At 35.0% G+C, this 22,555-nt stretch overlaps 1 protein-coding gene across 1 annotated transcript; it reads right to left on the bottom strand.

Moving 5' to 3' along the window:
- Positions 1-6,899: 6,899 nt before the first annotated feature.
- On the bottom strand, positions 6,900-22,336 carry LOC102804070 (COMM domain-containing protein 5-like). Its single transcript, XM_085497797.1, has 7 exons — positions 22,104-22,336; positions 18,072-18,232; positions 14,858-14,886; positions 14,513-14,563; positions 9,869-9,964; positions 9,537-9,612; positions 6,900-8,954 (listed from the first exon to the last, which is right to left on the bottom strand). The coding sequence occupies exons 1-7, from the start codon at positions 22,246-22,248 to the stop codon at positions 8,853-8,855; spliced, it is 660 nt and encodes a 219-aa protein (XP_085353923.1). The 5' UTR covers positions 22,249-22,336; the 3' UTR covers positions 6,900-8,852.
- Positions 22,337-22,555: the final 219 nt, after the last annotated feature.

Here is a 22,555-nt window from a genome sequence, read left to right as displayed (position 1 = left end):
TATCTCGATTGATTCCATACATTACCACAATCTTCTACAGTTCCACATTTAAGACAGGTTACTCAATCCAAATCGAGCCATTATATGCAACTTGAATAATGAGTCAAGTTCTTTTCAAATCAAAATTAAATTTAGTAATATTGTACTATTTTATTTTTAAATAACTATCTAAGAGCGATACATTTTTGTGTTGGTATTTAATATAAAGCCACATCGGAGAGACGTAGGTACAATAAAAAAATGTAATATAATTTGAATTATTTGTTGATTGTGTAATGGTTTATGTGTCTCCATTACATTCTAGGACATTCAGAACAACATACTATTAACGAACCATCACAGTCTACATTTGGACATGCCAATGTAATGAAAATCCAGGGACCTGGACAAGAACACAAATGTGGTGAGCTGGGATCACTCAACAATGCTCACGTCACGCTATCTGATGGTACACAATGGTGCGCCCGTTACAAGAAGCCATGTTTTATTTTAGGTGAGTATTGTCATCTCAGTCTTGATGGATTACTGATTATTGACATTATGTTATGCAATTTGCTTCAAAGTCTGTCATTCTTTGAACAAGTCTTCAACTCGTTATTTAATGATTGCGTTCAAATTTGGTACAAACGCAAAATACTAGTTGCATGATTTACTCAATTATTTTCAGATTTAAATAAATTTAATCGGTGTGGTTGACTTTTCAAAGGTCGGAGCCTCAGAGGTCAGAACCTCAGAGGTTGAGTATCAAAGGATAATATATAATATTAATATTATTGAATAACATTTTTTTAATTTTTAAATATTTAAGACATCATAATCCAGGTTGTCATGATCTACTGACTTCAAAAATAAAAGTGAGAAACAATAAAATGTGGGTAAAATGTATTTTTGTATATGAACGATCGTAGCGGGCGTAATTGGTAAATGTACTAGGCTCACGTAAAGTAGTTCTTGCATTGTGCAGCGATTTTGTGTATTAGTTACTTGCTGCATACATTTCAGCTGGATGTCAGTTCATGTGTGATTTTTAAAAAGGCTGACATCTCTCGCCACTGCATCGTGACACTTTTGAGTCTTCGAAACGTCGACCGATACTCACAATTACTTCCCGGTAAATCAATGCACGCGTTGTGAGTCTTTTTGCTGTTTGAGCAAAAGACGTTCCCACAGGACCCACACACAAGTTAATTCAAGAGAGGATTACGTTTGCTCGTCAATATTCATTTGCCACATGCTTTTGACATATTGCCAACTAAGATTTCAATGTTTTTCTGCATTTATTCAGTCATATAAATATAATTATGCATTTCTTATGGAAAGTATATATTACATACACAGTCCAGTTTAATTTAGTACAATACATTGATGGCAGGAAAAAATAACCAAACCAATTATTGTAAGACCAGTATTCATGCAGTGACTAAATTAATGGAAAGGTGTTCACTAAATGAACTAGTGTATGTAATTTATAGGATGCCTTAAATGTCAAACTTGTATATTGTTGAGTTTTGTCACATTTAGCAGCCACAATAATCTGTGTTAAAAAAGGCCATTACAACATTGTGGGGTTATCCGCTCCTCCCATCACTGTTAGCCTGTTTCACACACATAGCATCTAGTATCTAAACAATGCATACGAGCATATCACTACTAAGTTTGGTCCAAAAATATGTAACTTAGCTAATTTATGAAATTAACATATTTGGTCCATAACCCAATCAGATCTGAGGAGTATTCAAAAGAACACTTGTAACAAATTGCCTTAAAATACTCTGAGATTTTCATGACATACAGACAACGAACCTCGAAAGCTCCAATATTACCCAATCTGATTAAAATCCGATGTAGGTATGAAGCTACAATTTTTTATTATTATTTTTTTTTATTTTAATGACCCTTTATATTATATTTATTTGTATTTTAGTTTGACTAATGACTGGGACACGATTTTCTAAGAACTGATTAACGACAAGAAAAAATCAAAAATCAACATATTCAAAAAAAAATAATAAAAAAATTGAAGCCTCATACCTACATCGGATTTTAATCGTATTGATATTACCCCACCCCTGCATATATCCCATTCATATTGTGCATTTTATTGAAGTGTACATTGAACGCTAGATTTTATTTCATATTCTACTATCTTGTATTTAAATATCAAACACCAGAAATGTGTTTTAAAATCCGATGACTCATTTACGAAATAAAGCGGATTCTGTAAAATTCGCACCTAAGCTCCCCCCGTTTGACCTCGTTTACATGACACCCACGCCATTTAATATACACACATGATTTTTTAAAACACATACCATTAAAACGTACAGTCACGCCGTTTTTTTTTTAAATGCACACATCATTTTAAAACACACACGCCACGGCCTCCAATACGTACGTAATTTTGAATTATTAGTACGTTTTCTTCTAGTATACACAAAATAATAAATTTACATTCCGCGCCTCGTAATGCTCAACATAATATAACATTTAATCATCAAAATTGTGTCGTTGATCACGCCCTCTCGCGGCGACATACTCATCCGTTCTACGTAAATATGTTTTTTCAAGTGAGTAGAAAAACAACACATGCCTCTGAGGCTCTGAAAAGTCAACCACACCAAGTTTAATCGACTGGCATCAACATTTCTTGGGCATCCTTGAGCTGAATATTTTCAAATTGACATGAACGTCACATATGATATCAGTTGTATTGTGATTTAGTTAATTTATTGACATATTGAAATATATTAAAAACCTATTTTGCATATAATTAACAATCACTGAAATCTGGACATTGATTGCTCGTTTTTTGTAAAATATAAATTACTAATTTTATTTTAATGCGTGATACGGTTATCCCTGATTGTAGGTGAAGTGATGGCTTACATGTTTACCAGGTGGATGTGCACGAACTATATACCGCCACTCATTCTGACGAAGCCAGATCCAAGAACCCCACAGTGGGCGTCTAGTGCGGTGAAGACATTTATGAAAAAGCATGAATGGAAACCAAATAGTACAATTAGCATGACACAATGGATTCCAAATCTGGGACAGAAGTTAGTTGCTTATCCCGAGTGTGCATCTCAATATAATGTGAAACATCTCTCAAACGTGTCCATTCACGCTGTGTTTTATTGTTGTGTTATATACAAGACCAGGTGTTAATAAACAAGATTACGTTTCGACAGATGGGGGTGTCACCTGCGCACGCGCAGGAATTGAGTCTCAAATGACGATAACAACACACTAAAAACGCAAAGTCCCATAGGTAGACGCTTGTTTGTAGACAATGACACCCTATGGTCATCTGGCGCATGCGCAGGCGACACCCCCTCTCTTCAACATGCAATTATATATATCTTTTTATGTAAGTTTGCAAGATTCGTATATGCACATATCAGTATAGACAATATGCTCAATCAATGTTTTGAGGGTATTCTCATGAACAATCCCAGCACTGCAAGATATACTATATTTTTTTTTACTCTACTTTTAGAGAGGCACCATCAATCATAACAATTGGCAATGGTATCATACACGTAGACAACCCAGCATTAAAAAATCTCACAGAACAACAAATCTTAGACTTGTTGGTATACAGTGATACTGTTGCTATTGACTACCTGATGGGGACGATTGATAGGTAGGTACGATAAGAATTGAGCGATTAATAATGGATTAATAATGGGTGTTCTTTCCATGATAAATCATATAACAAACTACTAAACATGGGTTCTGTTTTATTGCAGGGTGATTGAAATGCATTTGCGTCGTTTCAATCCTCATTACAAAATTCGAAACTTGTTTGTAGATGAGAATGAGAAAACGTGGTGGCTTGACAACGAAACGGCCTTTCTCGTGGGAGACGTAATAAAGCCTTACATTATAGTTCGTTTGAATGAAACATTGAAATTTGTCTGCATTTTTCGACGCCAGACTGTTTCAAAAATTATAAATCTGCACCAGATAAAAGAGCCGGCAATTCTCCTGTGGAAATTAGTGGAAAAATACAAAGGCCTTTTCGGCGTTGACTGGGTCCCTGGGTCACCAATCTCATGTTGTCATCAATTTAAGGAGAGGAGCATGGATGTCAGATGGGCGGAGACATTTAAGAAGAGGATTGATGTTTTATACAAATGGATTATGCGATGCTCTAATGACAAATATGAATCATTGTTAAATGAGGCGTTAAGACTTAAGCATACAGGATAAAGCCATAGTGCTTAGAACGTTTCTGACCGACAAGAAAGCCATTCATTTTATCATTTTATACCCACAACACTACAGTAAAGACTTTCTCTTTTCGACACTGTGAAATTTTTTTTTGTTTTATGCACAGTATTTTAACCAAGTAAAATCATATTTATTAAAGTTACTGTTCATACACGAGTTGTTGAACACACTACATAACTTCATCCAGCTCCTTTCAGTCATAATTCAAGACAAATAAAAGCCAAAATATAGAGAATATAGCACATCTTTTTCTGTAATATTCTTGTGTAATCAGTAATCATGAAAATGATGTATGGGTGCATAGGGAATACATTTCGTTATGAATTATTCTTAATATAAATTTCTGAATTATCTTGTCAAAATCAGTTTTTTCAGGGTTTTTTTTTCTCCCCAAAAATGAACGAATTTCACAATGTTGAAAACGAAAAGTCTTTATTGTAGTGTTCCACAAGAGTCCGGGTATGATGGCTTTGATTCATCTTTAAAAAAACATCTATAGATATATACTTTTTTGAGAAAATTTATCAGGACTGATCAATAATTCTGCACTATATTTTGTAATGAAAAAAGGGGCAATGCTCCTAGTTAGCTGGGGTACATTTAACACAACATTTATTGTATGTAAAGTCTAGCAATGAAGAATTCTGATTGGTCGAAAAGCACTTTAAAAATAGTCTGTATGTTAGCATTTTATTTATTATCTTGCAAACATTTATCCCTTGCACATTTCATCAGGCATACATACTTTTGCCTGAAAGCTCATTGATTGGTGGTAACACATCCAAGACACATCTATGTCTCTAAATGCGTTTGCTATACACTTGGTAAATAAAACTTATTGGACTTGCGAACTGGTAGCAAAATGGTTCGACCCAGGTAGCTATGGGAATTGTAAAGAAGAGTGTAGATTCAAGTTCAGGAATGGAAGAATAAACCGCATATGGACTGCAACAGATGGCTTTATTGAACAAAACGAACTAACACACTAAACAAACTAAAGAAGAGACGTTTCGTCTCCTATTTATATTCTCAAAGTAAATATTGGTCTTGTTCATGAATGGTTACAATGAATATGGCCTTGGACATGATTGGTGAAAAGATAAAGGAGCTGATTGGTTGAAATTAAAACAATCTCAATGGCTCGCTAAATCTCAGTCAGAATCCTAAATTGTAATCAAGCTCAATTTCCGACAGTAGCAACACCGATTTGCTACTCCTGTTGCTAGTAGAAAACATGATCTCGTGCGGTGTTTGGATTCACTTTACAATACCTCATGACCAACATTGTATTCCGGATACCACAATGAACAGAATGTCCATCACATCGCCAGTTATATGTGGCCCCGAATTAGAATCCAGCATTTGTGTATGCAGGTTTCTTTTTAGCACATTATTATTTGGTCAGTATTCCATCGTTTACATCACGCAATTTATATAAAACTCAAATGTGACATTTCTTGTACATAAAGTCCTGCAATTATGATTGGTCGAGAATGACTAGATTCGTTTTAATTATTAAACATTCTTCCCACGTGTCTTGAACATTGAATGTATCGCAAGCACTGTACAGTGTATTCTATTACCGGTACATTGTGACATGTTACTTTATTACATGCGCCAGAATGCAGACTTTTCTCAAAATGTTGTACGTCACCTAATCACCCTAGTGTATTGATATGTAAAAAGTAGAGCATTTGGTGTAGGTTAAAAATGAATAAACTATATGACAACTGTGAAAGCTTTTTGGTTACTTTAGGGACGCCGTCAAAAGATCAATGTCGGATAAAAAACTTATTTGCTTTAGTTTGAAGATTTTTGAAGGGTTTTGACCTCAAAAAATTCCATCCGACAAAAAAAAAAGTCAAAAAAAATCTTGGAGTATTTGTAGTTAGTTTTGTTTTTTATCCAATCATGGACAAAAATAACAGAAAATGAAAAAAACAAACATCCAAGATGAGAAAATGGTTTGGTCCGAGTGTAAAGTCTTTTTACACCCACCCGACAACCAACTGCTATGCAATACTACTGTCCGATTATCAATTTGTATTTAATGGTGAATGTAGTCTGACGTCATGGTCAATATTTATCAATTAAGTTTCAGTGGGGGGTATGGTAGGGGGATTTGGGAAAAAACTAAAGGAATTAAGTTCTTTATCCTACATTGAACTGTTGATGTTGTCCCTTAATGTCTTGTGTGTTCCTGCATAAACACATGACAGTCTTCTTAACATAATATACAACAAGCCATGCATAGTACAGTCCCAGATAGTTATCGAATTTAAGATGTATAGTTATGTGCATCAATGTCCTATAATGTCCAATGTATATACCAAGTTTGAACAATAATTCATCTGTAAACGGCCAGGAAATGCTTGATTTTCATGATTTTTCAGTACAAAATTGGCTACCATTCGGCCATCTTGAATCAAATCATGAAACAAAGGTGCATATGTATAATATTATGTATCATGTATGCGTGAAGTTTGAATGTAATCGGTCCAAGCATGTCTAAGATACAGGTCCGAAAGGATGCATGCACACACAGACGCACATAGGTCAATCCATTAGTCTTTGTTTTCGGTCAGCGTCCTAACGGATACTAACAAACAAGTGGGAATACTCATAGTATGTTCCACTAAATAAACAAATTCAAACTATTTAGACTCGTTGAAATTTTAATTTATTTCAGTTGAATGACATACTTTAATTTAATAACTTTAAGGCATTGATAATACTATTCATCCAGGCTGCGAAGTTCTCACCTCACAGTATAAAAACACTATACAAATCAGAGAGCAATCATTCTCTTTAATTCGCCAGTTGTAGGATATATAGCATTATATATACAAGGGGCAGTTCTTAATATTTAAGTCAAGTTCTGCCTTTTGAATCAGTTTCAAGTGAAGAGATTGTTGACAAAAATTCCAAATGCTTTGGATAAACCAACAACCTTCCCTAAGTCATCCGTGGTGCAAAAGGTGGCATTCGGGTACACACTTGCTGTTTAGCTATTGCCATTCTTTTTTTTTCAAATTTATTTTTTCGCATATTTAAACTGCACACCCACTTGAAGAAGGATTCTCAGTTTGAGTATCACGGTCGGGGGTAGTTATGCAGTCACAACCTCTATAGGGTATGCATTATTTGCCCATCCTGTTCTATAGTGCTATTGGCCTGACTTTTGCATGCGAGTACCGAAGTGAACCATCCTTATAATTTACATCAACACACTTGGATATGATGAATCTAGGTATGAGAAATTACAAGTTCTGCGTCATTGAACTCAAGTCAGTCAATATTCAAACATGTTCAAACAAGTTAGCCTCTCGTATAACAAGAATGCCAGTGAAAACACAAGTTACTGCCTCACTTCCAACAAATCGACAGTGAAAACACAAGTTACTGCCTCACTTCCAACAAATCGACAGTGAAAACACTAGTTGCTGCCTCACTTACAACAAATCGACAGTGAAAACACTAGTTGCTGCCTCACTTACAACAAATCGACAGTGAAAACACTAGTTGCTGCCTCACTTCCAACAAATCGACAGTGAAAACACAAGTTGCTGCCTCACTTCCAACAAATCGACAGTGAAAACACAAGTTGCTGCCTCACTTCCAACAAATCGACAGTGAAAATACAAGTTGCTGCCTCACTTCCAACAAATCGACAGTGAGAACACAAGTTGCTGCTTCACTTCCAACAAATCGACAGTGAAAACACAAGTTGCAGCCTCACTTTCAACAAATCGACAGTGAAAATACAAGTTGCTGCCTCACTTCCAACAAATCGACAGTGAAAACACAAGTTGCTGCTTCACTTCCAACAAATCGACAGCGAAAACACAAGTTGCTGCTTCACTTCCAACAAATCGACAGTGAAAACACAAGTTGCTGCCTCACTTCCATCCAACAAATCGACAGTGAAAACACAAGTTGCTGCCTCACTTCCAACAAATCGACCAGAATGAGATATTCCTATTTTTCTAGCCAGCAAATAAAGCATGAGCAGATTTCTTAATCTGGTAGTGTAATGACACTAATTAGAATAAAAGTATCAACACATTTGCCCATAGTATATACATGTACATATTGATAAAATGGTATGAAACTGGTACATTCCGCAAATGTACTACAAAATAAATGCATCCATATGAAATAAATTACTGATACACGATTATGAAAATTGACACAATATTGTTCAATTATGTAATCAACATAAAAAACCTGTTTAATCGGTCTTTGTATACATATTTTAGATAATTACCTAGTCAGTAGAATTGTTAGCAATTTCACTGGTCAATTTATATGATCTACATTTAATAAATTTAGAACACTTTCTGGTAAGTGCTCATGTAAAAAATGGCTCATCAAAACCACTGATATCCATTATTCTCAAAGGCAGAAAAAGACATAAGGCAAATAACAAATGAGATAATCTGATGGAAATTGCCAAATTGCCTCCTAGACCTAGACCTATATCTAGTATCATTATAGTTGTTTTTTTAGTACCCATACATGACTAAAATAGACACAGAAATGTAAAATAACATAAAATAAACTTTTATACTGACTCAAAAAATGTAAAATATAAAAAACATCATATTATAAATAACTCAATCTTGAATCTTGAGTATACTTCTTTTTTCAAGATCTTCCATTTCTTTAATGACAGATGCAACATTGTATCGTAATTCATGGAATTTTGACACAGGTACCTGTGTAGTCAAAGTAAAATAAATAATAAAGTGTCAAATTAATACGCCGACTGGTTTCCAGAGAATCTTGCAGTAGTATAAAAAGGGCTATGCAATCCCATTTGAAATCACACAAATTGTATGACAATTTCTGAAAATTCTACTAAATGCAAACCAGTGAGAGTGAGAGATGTCTAGTGTTCATCTCAGAATGTTTTTTCTTGTTTCATTTCTTATTTGCATAAAACATGTTTGGAAAATGTGACAAACTTTTGATCTCTTACTTCTATCCCCAAAAACAAGTTTTTCTAAATGGCCATTGCCTACTGTTATGCTATTGGTCAAAACATGTTTGACTTGTGTGTCCATGGAACTTGCTGAGAAAGTGATCTTCATTGCATATCAACATGATTGTTGAATGATAATCTTATTTTGTAAATCGTTTCCTAAAGATTTGTATTCAATATTGCCTTGCTAGATAGTAACAGGTATAGTTGAAAAGTAATCCTCATGCATGGCACAAAAAGGGTCGTTGGGTATCCATGAAGTGACAGTAGCAGAGATGCAATGCTGGACATCAAAGAGTGCATACACTGTACTTACCTCAAAATTATGAATAGTACCATCACTCAAAGTCATTTCCATCATAACGCTTGGTTCTAATACTCTATTTAAAACGCTGTAATATTAAACCAGAAAATACAGATCATTACAACCAATGAGAACAGCGTAAATAGACACAAACAGATGTAACATTTCCTATGTTATGAGCATCGTCAGGTTTAAGGAAAATATCATGCACACAACAGAAATTATGCAAATCTGCCAAAAAATAATTATGTGACATCCATGTTAAGCCGAGGTTTAAGTTAATTAAGTACACCCCTAAAAATCACCTGCAATTAATAATTGAAAACATAATATTTGTGACCTACCTTGTTGATATTGCTACATCAACTCTCCACCTGAATCGTTGTAATGATGGCAATCTAGTTCTATTACTAATAGCTGCTTCATCTATAGCAATCCTCCTGAAAGTCAAATTATTATCAGCATGTGACACTGTTGACTACAATCTGTTAATCATTTTTGTATCCATTTTTCAGGGCATTTAGTGAGAAAGATCACTCGGCTCACCTATCACTTTTGTAAACCAAGACTCACATGAGATAATTATCACTCTCACAAATCAAGAACTAATTATCACTCACAAACTAAGACCCACAAGAGCTAATTATCATTCTTACAAATCAAAAGCTAATTATCACTCTTGCAAATCATGGCCGACAAGAGCTAATTATCATCCCCAAAAATCAAAAGCTAATTATCATCCCCAAAAAACAAGAGCTTATTATCACTCAGAAATCAAGACCCACAAGGGCTAATTATCACTCCTACAAATTAAAAATTATCACTCACAAACCAAGAACCACAAGAGATAATTATCACTCTCACAAATTAAGAACTAATTATCACTCCTACAAATCAAGAGCTAATTATCACTCACAAACCAAGAACCACAAGAGATAATTATTATCCCCAAAAAACAAAAGCTTATTATCACTCACAAATCAAGACCCACAAGGGCTAATTATCACTCCTACAAATTAAGAACTAATTATCACTCCTACAAATCAAGAGCTAATTATCACTCCTACAAATTAAGAACTAATTATCACTCCTACAAATCAAGAGCTAATTATCACTCCTACAAATCAAGAGCTAATTATCACTCACAAACCAAGAACCACAAGAGATAATTATCACTCTCACAAATTAAGAACTAATTATCACTCCTACAAATCAAGAGCTAATCATCACTCCTACAAATTAAGAACTAATTATCACTCCTACAAATCAAGAGCTAATTATCACTCCTACAAATCAAGAGCTAATTATCACTCACAAACCAAGAACCACAAGAGATAATTATCATCCCCAAAACACAAGAGATTATTATCACTCACAAATCAAGACCCACAAGGGCTAATTATCACTCCTACAAATTAAGAGCTAATTATCACTCACAAACCAAGAACCACAATAGATAATTATCACTCTCACAAATTAAGAACTAATTATCACTCCTACAAATCAAGAGCTAATTATCACTCACAAACCAAGAACCACAAGAGATAATTATTATCCCCAAAAAACAAGAGCTTATTATCACTCACAAATCAAGACCCACAAGGGCTAATTATCACTCCTACAAATTAAGAACTAATTATCACTCCTACAAATCAAGAGATAATTATCACTCCTACAAATTAAGAACTAATTATCACACCTACAAATCAAGAGCTAATTATCACTCCTACAAATCAAGAGATAATTATCACTCACAAACGAAGAACCACAAGAGATAATTATCACTCTCACAAATTAAGAACTAATTATCACTCCTACAAATTAAGAACTAATTATCACTCACAAACCAAGAACCACAAGAGATAATTATCATCCCCAAAAAACAAGAGCTTATTATTACTCACAAATCAAGACCCACAAGGGCTAATTATCACTCCTACAAATCAAGAGCTAATTATCACTCACAAACCAAGAACCACAAGAGATAATTATCACTCTCACAAATTAAGAACTAATTATCACTCCTACAAATCAAGAGCTAATCGTCACTCACAAACCAAGAACCACAAGAGATAATTATCATCCCCAAAAAACAAGAGCTTATTATCACTCACAAATCAAGACCCACAAGGGCTAATTATCACTCCTACAAATTAAGAACTAATTATCACTCCTACAAATCAAGGGCTAATTATCACTCCTACAAATCAAGAGCTAATCATCACTCACAAATCAAGAACCACAAGAGATAATTATCATCCCCAAAAAACAAGAGCTTATTATCACTCACAAATCAAGACCCACAAGGGCTAATTATCACTCCTACAAATTAAGAACTAATTATCACTCCTACAAATCAAGAGCTAATTATCACTCCTACAAATCAAGAGCTAATTATCACTCACAAACCAAGAACCACAAGAGATAATTATCACTCCTACAAATCAAGAGCTAATTATCACTCACAAACTAAGAACCACAAGAGATAATTATCATCCCCAAAAAACAAGAGCTTATTATCACTCACAAATCAAGACCCACAAGGGCCAATTATCACTCCTACAAATCAAGAGCTAATTATCACTCACAAACCAAGAACCACAAGAGATAATTATCACTCTCACAAATTAAGAACTAATTATCACTCCTACAAATCAAGAGCTAATCATCACTCACAAACCAAGAACCACAAGAGATAATTATCATCCCCAAAAAACAAGAGCTTATTATCACTCACAAATCAAGACCCACAAGGGCTAATTATCACTCCTACAAATTAAGAACTAATTATCACTCCTACAAATCAAGGGCTAATTATCACTCCTACAAATCAAGAGCTAATTATCACTCACAAACCAAGAACCACAAGAGATAATTATCACTCCTACAAATCAAGAGCTAATTATCACTCACAAACTAAGAACCACAAGAGATAATTATCATCCCCAAAAAACAAGAGCTTATTATCACTCACAAGTCAAGACCCACAAGGGCCAATTATCACTCCTACAAATCAAGAGCTAATTATCACTCACAAACCAAGAACCACAAGAGATAATTATCACTCTCACAAATTAAGAACTAATTATCACTCCTACAAATCAAGAACTAATTATCACTCACAAACCAAGAACCACAAGAGATAATTATCATCCCCAAAAGACAAGAGCTTATTATCACTCACAAATCAAGACCCACAAGGGCTAATTATCACTCCTACAAATTAAGAACTAATTATCACTCCTACAAATCAAGGGCTAATTATCACTCCTACAAATCAAGAGCTAATCATCACTCACAAATCAAGAACCACAAGAGATAATTATCACTCCTACAAATCAAGAGCTAATTATCACTCACAAACTAAGAACCACAAGAGATAATTATCATCCCCAAAAAACAAGAGCTTATTATCACTCACAAATCAAGACCCACAAGGGCCAATTATCACTCCTACAAATCAAGAGCTAATTATCACTCACAAACCAAGAACCACAAGAGATAATTATCACTCTCACAAATTAAGAACTAATTATCACTCCTACAAATCAAGAGCTAATCATCACTCACAAACCAAGAACCACAAGAGATAATTATCATCCCCAAAAAACAAGAGCTTATTATCACTCACAAATCAAGACCCACAAGGGCTAATTATCACTCCTACAAATTAAGAACTAATTATCACTCCTACAAATCAAGGGCTAATTATCACTCCTACAAATCAAGAGCTAATTATCACTCACAAACCAAGAACCACAAGAGATAATTATCACTCCTACAAATCAAGAGCTAAATATCACTCACAAACTAAGAACCACAAGAGATAATTATCATCCCCAAAAAACAAGAGCTTATTATCACTCACAAGTCAAGACCCACAAGGGCCAATTATCACTCCTACAAATCAAGAGCTAATTATCACTCACAAACCAAGAACCACAAGAGATAATTATCACTCTCACAAATTAAGAACTAATTATCACTCCTACAAATCAAGAACTAATTATCACTCACAAACCAAGAACCACAAGAGATAATTATCATCCCCAAAAGACAAGAGCTTATTATCACTCACAAATCAAGACCCACAAGGGCTAATTATCACTCCTACAAATTAAGAACTAATTATCACTCCTACAAATCAAGGGCTAATTATCACTCCTACAAATAAAGAGCTAATTATCACTCACAAACCAAGAACCACAAGAGATAATTATCATTCCCATCACTCTCAAAAACTAAGATCCACAAGAGCCAATTATCATCCCTACAAATCAAGAGCTAATTAGCACTCTTGCAAATCGAGGCCAACAGAAGCTAATTATCATCCCTGCAAATCAAGAGCTAATTATCACTCCACAAATCGAGGCCAAAAGGAGCTAATTATCATCCCTGCAAATCAAGAGCTAATTATCACTCCCACAAATCATAAGCTAATTTTCACTCTAGCAAATCAAGACCCACAAGAGCTAATTATCATCCCCGACAAATCAAGAGCTACATTTGTAATTATCACTCCCACAAATCAAGAGCTAATTTTCACTCTAGCAAATCAAGACCCACAAGAACTAATTATCATCCCCCACAAATCAAGAGCTAATTATCACTCCTATAAATTAAGAACTAATTATCACTCCCACAAATCAAGAGCTAATTATCACTCACACAAATCAAGAGGAGTTGTTGACATTAATAGCATGGCTTGTTTAATCACTCTCTTCATGTATTCTTATTATTCCATTTTTCACAAAAGTTTTCTATGTGGCTGATTTGGGTGGTAAAATGAATTCAGCAAAATACTTGTTTTTTGTGTGTGTGTCATTTTGCTATTTGGCAACCGCACAGCATACATTGGCTATTTACAATACTGTGCGTATTAGAAAGTCATACGTTAAAGTTTGTTGATTGAGTGTCAACTCATCAGACCTCCTTGAACTTCCCAGAATTCATTGCAATTGTACAGGATAATGATGAAGTAAACTAACCTTGCGCCATACACTGCACTCGTAAAATCTACTATCAGTTCATCTGGTACTCTGCAAATGAAACAATGGGCGATTATATGGAAGGTAAAAACAAATCTAACTACTCGGTACATAAAATTGGTAGTTTAGTTCACAATTATGAATATCGCAAATTCATTCAATACTTGTGCTGTGAACAAAAACTCGTAATAAACTTGTGAGACCCTCCAAGATTCTATTACATGCTTATCATGTTAAGCATGTGATAATATAGTCACATGATTACAATTACAATAACGCTTCAAATAAAAACATTTGAAATTTTCTGTTATATTGCTACATTCTGTTATAAAGCTTCATTCTTACTTGATTTCTTTCAAATCTTCTTTGAAAATCTGGAATGAAAGTAGAATTAACGTTGTAACACACAGTAACTTCATACATGGATTGAAATGTATGTTTTTAAATACAAGTTGCAAAAAAAGGACAACAATTAACAAAAGTGTTTCATTGTCAGGATGTAACTTTATATACAATTTATCTTTTAAACTCTGATAATATTACACATGTCAATACTACTACATTGACATTGCAAAGCTCTGAGTGGACATAGAGTAATCAAGGAAAAGGTACATGTATAGATATGTTATTGAATTAAAGAATTGAATGCTGTAATAATGTAAGTCCAGATATCTACAGGAGTATACTGAGAAAAATTAACTGAAGGAGAAATGGAAAAATTTATTTTGTAGATTTCAAACTCAATGAGGCTAAGAATAGAATAGAATAGAATAGAATAGAATAGAATAGAATAGAATAGAATAGAATAGAATGGAATAGAATAATTCAGTATGTATATTGTGATTTCCCATGATGCATCTCAATTTATGTCAACAACAGACATGATTAGAAATGTGTACACAACAACTCAACTCACAGCTTGTTACCAGGGGGTAAAAAAAACATCCTCCTTTGTACTGAATTTTCAATAATGAGTGCCCTCTGAGATGGAAATCACAGCTTTGTTAGGGAAGTCTGCAATTTCCCGCTAAATAAACATTTTTTTATTATTCATTAGAGGTAATTCTTTCACATTTCATAATATCATCAACTATTGGTCTACTGTCATTTAAGAGTATGATTATGCGTCAGCATAGTCTGCGTTAATGCTCGGCAACGACGCCTCAGTTTTAATCCCCAACACATGACTTGCGCAACACACGCCAGTCGTAATCCCCCTGCACATGACATCCCCCTATTCCATCTCGTGCACGCCTCGCCCGTGCTATTTCCATTCACACGCATATTGTAAGCTCATACTCTCGTGACGGTCCTTTGCCTAATCCTACTTGCCATGCAATTGTCAAGCTTTCCTGTATCTCGCTTCCCCTTAGCATAGTCATTCTACGTTCAGCAAGCGACCTGAACCTGTCTCCAAACTGTCCCACCCACCCACTACCTCATAATTTAAGCATTCAAATCCTGCATCAACCTGTATTATTTCTACATTGTTTCAATAAAGTTAAGGGGGGTTGTCATCGCAGTGCATGCAGGCACCACTCGATTAACACGCTGCCATTCTTTGTGAATAGAGTCAAACATGCGACTCTGTGCACGGAAATGGTATCTGCAACGAAGGTCGGGTGGTGACCCCTGCGTTGACTGGCCTCCATCAAGTACCATGCTAATCTCTCCGTGATGTGAATCAAATCTGCGACTCACATCACGTAACAGGTTTCGGCGACGACGTTTGACCGTGGCTCACATCCCTTCTGCTCTCAGCCAAGACTTGGTCTCTAGCGTCGTTTCTTAGCATTAATTGGAGCATAAAAAAAAAATGTTTGAGTTGTTGAAATATTAGAGTGGATTATAGTTGGTGGCATGCTGTTCGTGCCCAGTCATTTCTGTTTGGGTTATTTTTGCATCCAACCAGTTTCGGCCACAACACGAACAATTATTTGCTACACACAGTCTCTCGCCCACTCGTTTTCAAGCACAGCATCTATTCGCAACTACCTCAACGATGTTCGTCTGCTGCATCTTTTTGTCACGGAGACCCTACCTTCACTCGACTCATTTGAACTGCGACTTGTTCTCCGGGAAATACAGCGGATAACTGCGCATCAGCCTCACCGCAAGTTGCCTATCACACCGGATATCCTCCTTCGCATTCATCGTATCTTGGAATTTACACACCCGCTGCACGTTGCGCTGTGGTCCGCTTTTCTCATCGCATTTTTTTCGTTCCTGCGTAAGTCCAATCTGGTGCCCCCTTCAGATACAGCTTTCGACATTCACATGCATCTCTCACGGGGCAGCGTCGGTTATAACACCACAGGGGTGATCATTCGTATCACATGGTCCAAAACCATACAGTTCAGTGAACGTGTACTGCACATTCCCATCCTGGCTATCCTCGGCTCCGCCCTCTGCCAAATATCAGCCTACAAGCGGATGGTGGACATGTTGCCAACACCTTCGAATGCGCCTCTGTTCCTTGCACCGTCATCTAGCGGCAGACTCCATCCTTTGACCTACCAGTCTTTCGTTCGACATCTGCGATCATTGCTCAGCTCCACAGGCCTGGAGCCAAACAGCTACTCCGGTCACAGCTTTCGCTGTGGAGGCGCTTCTTTCGCATTTCAGTCAGGAGCAGACCCTGAAGCAATTAAAGCGCAAGGCGACTGGCGTTCACAAGCTTACCTGCTCTACATAGAATCCTCATTAGGTCATTGCCTCAGGACGGCATCATGCATTCGCGCTGCTATCAAGTCTGGCCAAGTCGATCCGACACTTTGAACATTCGCTTTTGGCAGCTTTTATTTTTTTGGCCTTTTAAGTGCTGTATTTTGCTGTATGCCAGTAATGTAATTTTAGATTCAACAGAATAAAACTAACTTTCTATTTTCTTTTGCCGCCAATGTGCTCGAATCGGGTTTGTTCTTTGCCATTGAATAATTGTTGTATTTTGTAAGCAGTTCAAAATTGTTAATTATTCATTTGCATACTTTTCATTTGCATAAGCTTCGTTCGTTTGTTTCACTTCTCCACTGCGCATGATTTTTGTAGCCCATTTGCTTCTTTCTGTTTACATGCACTGTTTACATCACACGCTGTTCGTGCCCAGTCATTTCTGTTCCGATTATTTTCACCCACCCATTTTTTTCTTGTGGTTATGCCAGCTCACTTTTCTATCGTTAGGTATTTGTATCACGTTTTGTTTTTGTTTTTCGAGTGCTCTTTATCGATTTGTCATAGTTCTGTTTTAGGTTCGTTTATTTTGTTTTTTTTCCTCACGCCTTTTGCCTTTTAGTGCTGTATTTTGCTGTATGCCAGAAATGTAAATTTTAGATTCAACAGAATAAAACTAACTTTCTATTTTCTTTTGCCGCCAATTCGCTCGCATCGGGTTTGTTCTTTGCCATTGAATAATTGTAGATGAATCATGGAAGAATTGTGCCATTATTGGTTCAATGAATCATCAAACAAGTCATACTCTATGACTTGTCCATCAATTTTAGGTTAATCACCAAAACACACATCGAATTAATACAAAAAGAACTTCTCATTTGTAACTTACATCTGTTTTGAGTGATGTCTGAGGTAATCTCAATGCACATTTCAGTATGGTACAGATTCCTGAATACACTATGGAGGCTTTTTCTTCTGTGAGTTGGTTTGTTAATGCCTTGTGAAAGACTTCCTCTGTGATCTCATTTCCTTCCATAGATGATACTGCAACTATTGGATACACAATGATATGACATCTGTAGATATGACATGTGGTAAGTAAAAATCAAAGAAAGCTTAGAAAGAACTCCCGTGTGCTGAGAGTATTGGAGACACATTAAAAATTAATTCAAAATTACTTGAACTTGAGATGTTGATGGAAACGCAGAAAATTAATTATGCAAATAAGGTAACGAACAGATTTAAGTGTAAAACTAATAAGGTCTGCACAATGTACCAAGTTTCATTGAAATGTGATTAGAACCAAAAAAATATTAATTATTATGCTAATTAGAGAATTAATATGAACAGATTTTAACCCAAAATTAATCAGGCTGTCTATTGTCCTAGACCATTTATGTACCAAGTTTTATTCAAATGTGATGATCAATACTTGAGATATACAGTACTAATTAATTATGTTAATTAGGTGATTAAGAAGCATAAATATTTACCAAAAACTAATATGGTGTATAGTCCTAGGTTCATTGAAATGTGACAGGTACTCTTGAAAAGTTTCGTTGAAATCCAATGAGTGGTTTTTAGACATCAGTGCAACAGCCATAGAACAGCAAAAAAATTAACTAATTATGCAAATTAGGTAATTAATAGGCACAATTATTTATCCCAAAATTAATCAGGTCTCTGCATAGTCCTAGAATATCTATGTCGCAAGTCTCATTGAAATGTGATGATTAGTACTTGAGATATCAGGTGAAAAGCTGAAAATGAACTAATAATGCTAATAAGGTGATTAATATGCACAAACATTTACCCAAAACTAATTAGGTCTCTGCACAGTCCTCAAGTAACTATGTACCAAGTTTCATTGAAACGTGATCATTATTACTCGAAATATCAAAACCTGAAAATTAATTAATTATGCAAATTAGGTAATTAATATGTACTGATATTACCCTAAAAACTATCAGGTCTGTGCAGTGTCATATGACATCTATGTACCAAGTTTTATTGAAATGTTATGATTAGTACTTGAGATATCAGTGGAAAAGCCGAAAATTGATTAATCATTATGTAAATTAGGTAATTAATAATATTAACAGATTTTTACCCAAAACAAATCTGCGCATTAGTTCAGAGCATCCATGTGCCAAGTTTCATTGAAATCCAATGAGTGGTTCTTCAAAAATCAGTGGAACAGTCATAGAACAGCTTAAAATCAGTTAATTATCATGCAAATTAGGTAATTAATATTCATAGATTTTTACCCAAAACTAATCAAACCTGCATATTGGTTCAGAACATCCATGTGCCAAGTTTCATCAAAATCCAATGAGTGGTTCTTCAAATATCAGTGGAGCATTCATGGAACAGCTTGAAATCAGTTAATTATCATTCAAATTAGGTAATTAATATTCATAGATTTTTACCCAAAACTAATCAAATCTGCGCACTAGTTCAGAGCATCCATGTGCCAAGTTTCATCAAAATCCAATGAGTGGTTCTTCAGATATCAGTGGAACAGTCTTGGAACAGCTAAAAATCAGCTAATTATCATGCAAATTAGGTAATTAATATTCATAGATTTTTACCAAAACCTAATCAGCTCTGCGCATTATCCCAAAGCATCTATGTACCAAGGTTCACCAAAATTTGATTAGTGGTTCTTGAGATAACGGTGGAACAAATAAAGTGACATACATACATACATACATGTAGACATACATACAGTACAGACATACAGACAGGGTAACTGCAAAGACTCCCTTTTGTGCTTCGCACACGGGAGTCAAAGAACAATAGAATAACCCAACGTTTGGGTATGCTGAAAGTGCTTGGAATTTTACCATACATGTCTTAGGGTATATTTCCCACAATTCATTCGTACTATCAAATATGAAAATCACATACTGACTTCTGACATTTTATTAATGGGCAATATTTACATATGGTCATCAGATGTCTATTCAAACTGCTATGGATTATTTTATATACTAGAATGCGGTGATAAATCCCAAGCAAACTGATATGTGTTGATCAAAAAATGAACAAAATGTAATTTATTGATGATCAAAACCTTGTTCAATCTTAATTTAAACTTTTAAAAATTTGAATAACACAGTACAGTCTGTATCAAAGTTCGGCTCTCGCTCTTCATCATAAAACGTATTGCATGCATACTATCTTATGTGTCCACTCCTTTTTACTATAGCAGGATTCATGGTAATTTTTTTTAAATGAACAAATTAGTCACCTGTACTTTCATCCATGACTTAATCCACCATAATTCTGCCCATAATATTATTGACTATTTCAAACCTATCCATCATTCATATTAAACAAGACAACTCCACAATCAAAATCTTTTTGTTGAACATACCCGTACAACATTTGGCCAGTTTTCGATGACATACTCAGGTGCAAAAATATGGAATAAAATCCCGGCTAAAATTAGGTCAATTATCTCACGCAGCTCGTTCAAAAAAATGATTAAACAATTAGTATTGGCAGATAACTAGACACGAATGATTTTGTTTGCCAAGTTGTTTATTCATTCATTTTTTTTAACCTGATTTATTTTTCCAAAACTTATTTTCTTAGACTCAGAAATTCTGTATGGCATCAGGTTGGATTTGGCGGTACCACTTTCGCGGATGCCCTGCGGTGTTTGGTGGTGGTGGTGTCGGCAAAGCGTGATGCCATACAGACATATTTGTTCATTTATTGATTAATAAGCTATATGTTTATTCAACACCGATTTGTATTAACTTTCATATTCATTTGTTTAGTTATTTATTAATTTGGTTAGTTAATCTTCATATTAATATACTTATTTTTGGCCATCTACTATATACATTATAATTTACTTCCAATGTATATAGGAAATCAGACTAGACTAGCAGTAAGCTATTTTCTGATTTCCTTTTTACCCAATATATATATATGTATTTTTCTTACCATTTGTTTTTCTGTATGGCTTACTTTTGTTATTTTTTTTTCAGTGTTTCTTATTGTTATTATTATTATTGGGTAAATAAATAAATAAAAAAAAAAGGAAAGATTTGATTGCACTAACAGAGATGGGCAAGATTAATTCCGAATTTGAAAACTCTGAGCAAACATATATTACACGCTATGTTAATAAGCAGGGACACTACCAAAAAACCAGTCACAAGACCAAAACAAACCAGTTCTGTCACATGCAGATTCATTCCTTTTACTTTTTTTTGCAATTTTTCAAATTCATTTTCAGAATTCATGCGACTTCATATTTGGATCTTCATCATATAGCACCCTAGTTGAATACATGTACTTTTATTTACCTGTAATTCATAGTGCCAAATTGTATGCTTTTATGGAAAACTTATAACCATGAATACGTGTGTTGACGATTTATCTATATTAATGTTTATACTTAGCATATAGCATTTTCAACAAAGTGAGACCTGATCTATTTAGTCATGGTCTACTTGAACATGATATTATCACAAATCTCTTATATATCAAAATAGTGACTCAACAACGAAAATTCAAAAGTAAACAAAATAAATACAGGGCAATCTGCACTACAGTACTAAACCTGACCCTCATCTTGCATATGCTTGACACCTCATACAACTATAGTAGTCTGAGTTGACATCAACCACCTTTACAAGGCTGTGTGGAAGACTTTCCAATGTACCCCTACCTCTAATCCTAACTCTAACCCGATCCCTTCCCTCTATTGCCCTTCAAATTAATTGAATAGGCCTCTCTTGAGAACACATAGTTATCTAGAGGTTGAATTGAATTGAGTGGGGGTGGAGGTTTAGGGTTGGAGTAAGGGTAAGTGGGTGCATTGGAAAGTCGTTCCACAAGCTATAACTTGATATGAATGGATTAATAAAAATACTTTTTAATAAACAACTGAAACTGTGTATACCTCTGAGCAATTGTCTAAAGTTATCCTTATCAAGAGAAGGTAAGAGTTTCACCATTGATTTCACTTCTTTCGGAATTGTAGATCCTAGAAACGAAGTTCTCTCTATTGCCCCTCTACCAGGAGGCATTATATTAACCACCGACATATCTCTTTCCTGTCCCCCAGTACCAGAACTGTGCCAGTTGTTCCAATCACTTTCGCCGACTCCTCCCCTTTCCTGTTATTTTGGTGGCTGTTTGTTCGGTATGTGTTTCCAACATTGGCCTATTTTCATTATTGCCGTTGATGGCGTATTTAGATTATAAAATGTCGTATTCAATTTTAATATTAAAGTTAGTTCATTCCAGTAATTTCCCGACGTTTTTAGGCGTGTCTTAAACTTGTTTTTATATAATATTGTTATAGCTCTGCTACAGATTATTTTTAAAAAAATCTGGCACAGCAGCTAAATA

Source organism: Saccoglossus kowalevskii, chromosome 4 (assembly GCF_978046115.1).
Source record: "Saccoglossus kowalevskii chromosome 4, keSacKowa6.1, whole genome shotgun sequence".
NCBI lineage: Eukaryota > Metazoa > Hemichordata > Enteropneusta > Harrimaniidae > Saccoglossus > Saccoglossus kowalevskii.
Note: the sequence above shows the minus strand (reverse complement) of the source record. Positions and strands in the feature narration are given on the sequence as shown.

Excerpts from the sequence above, each read along its gene's own strand:
- LOC102804070 (XM_085497797.1), bottom strand. The coding sequence starts at position 22,248 with ATGTCGGTGGTTAATATAATGCCTCCTGGTAGAGGGGCAATAGAGAGA. Across the intron at positions 14,564-14,857 it reads GAAGATTTGAAAGAAATCAA|AGTACCAGATGAACTGATAG; the intron begins GTAAGAATGAAG and ends TTTCATTTGCAG. Across the intron at positions 9,613-9,868 it reads GATGTAGCAATATCAACAAG|CGTTTTAAATAGAGTATTAG; the intron begins GTAGGTCACAAA and ends TTAATATTACAG.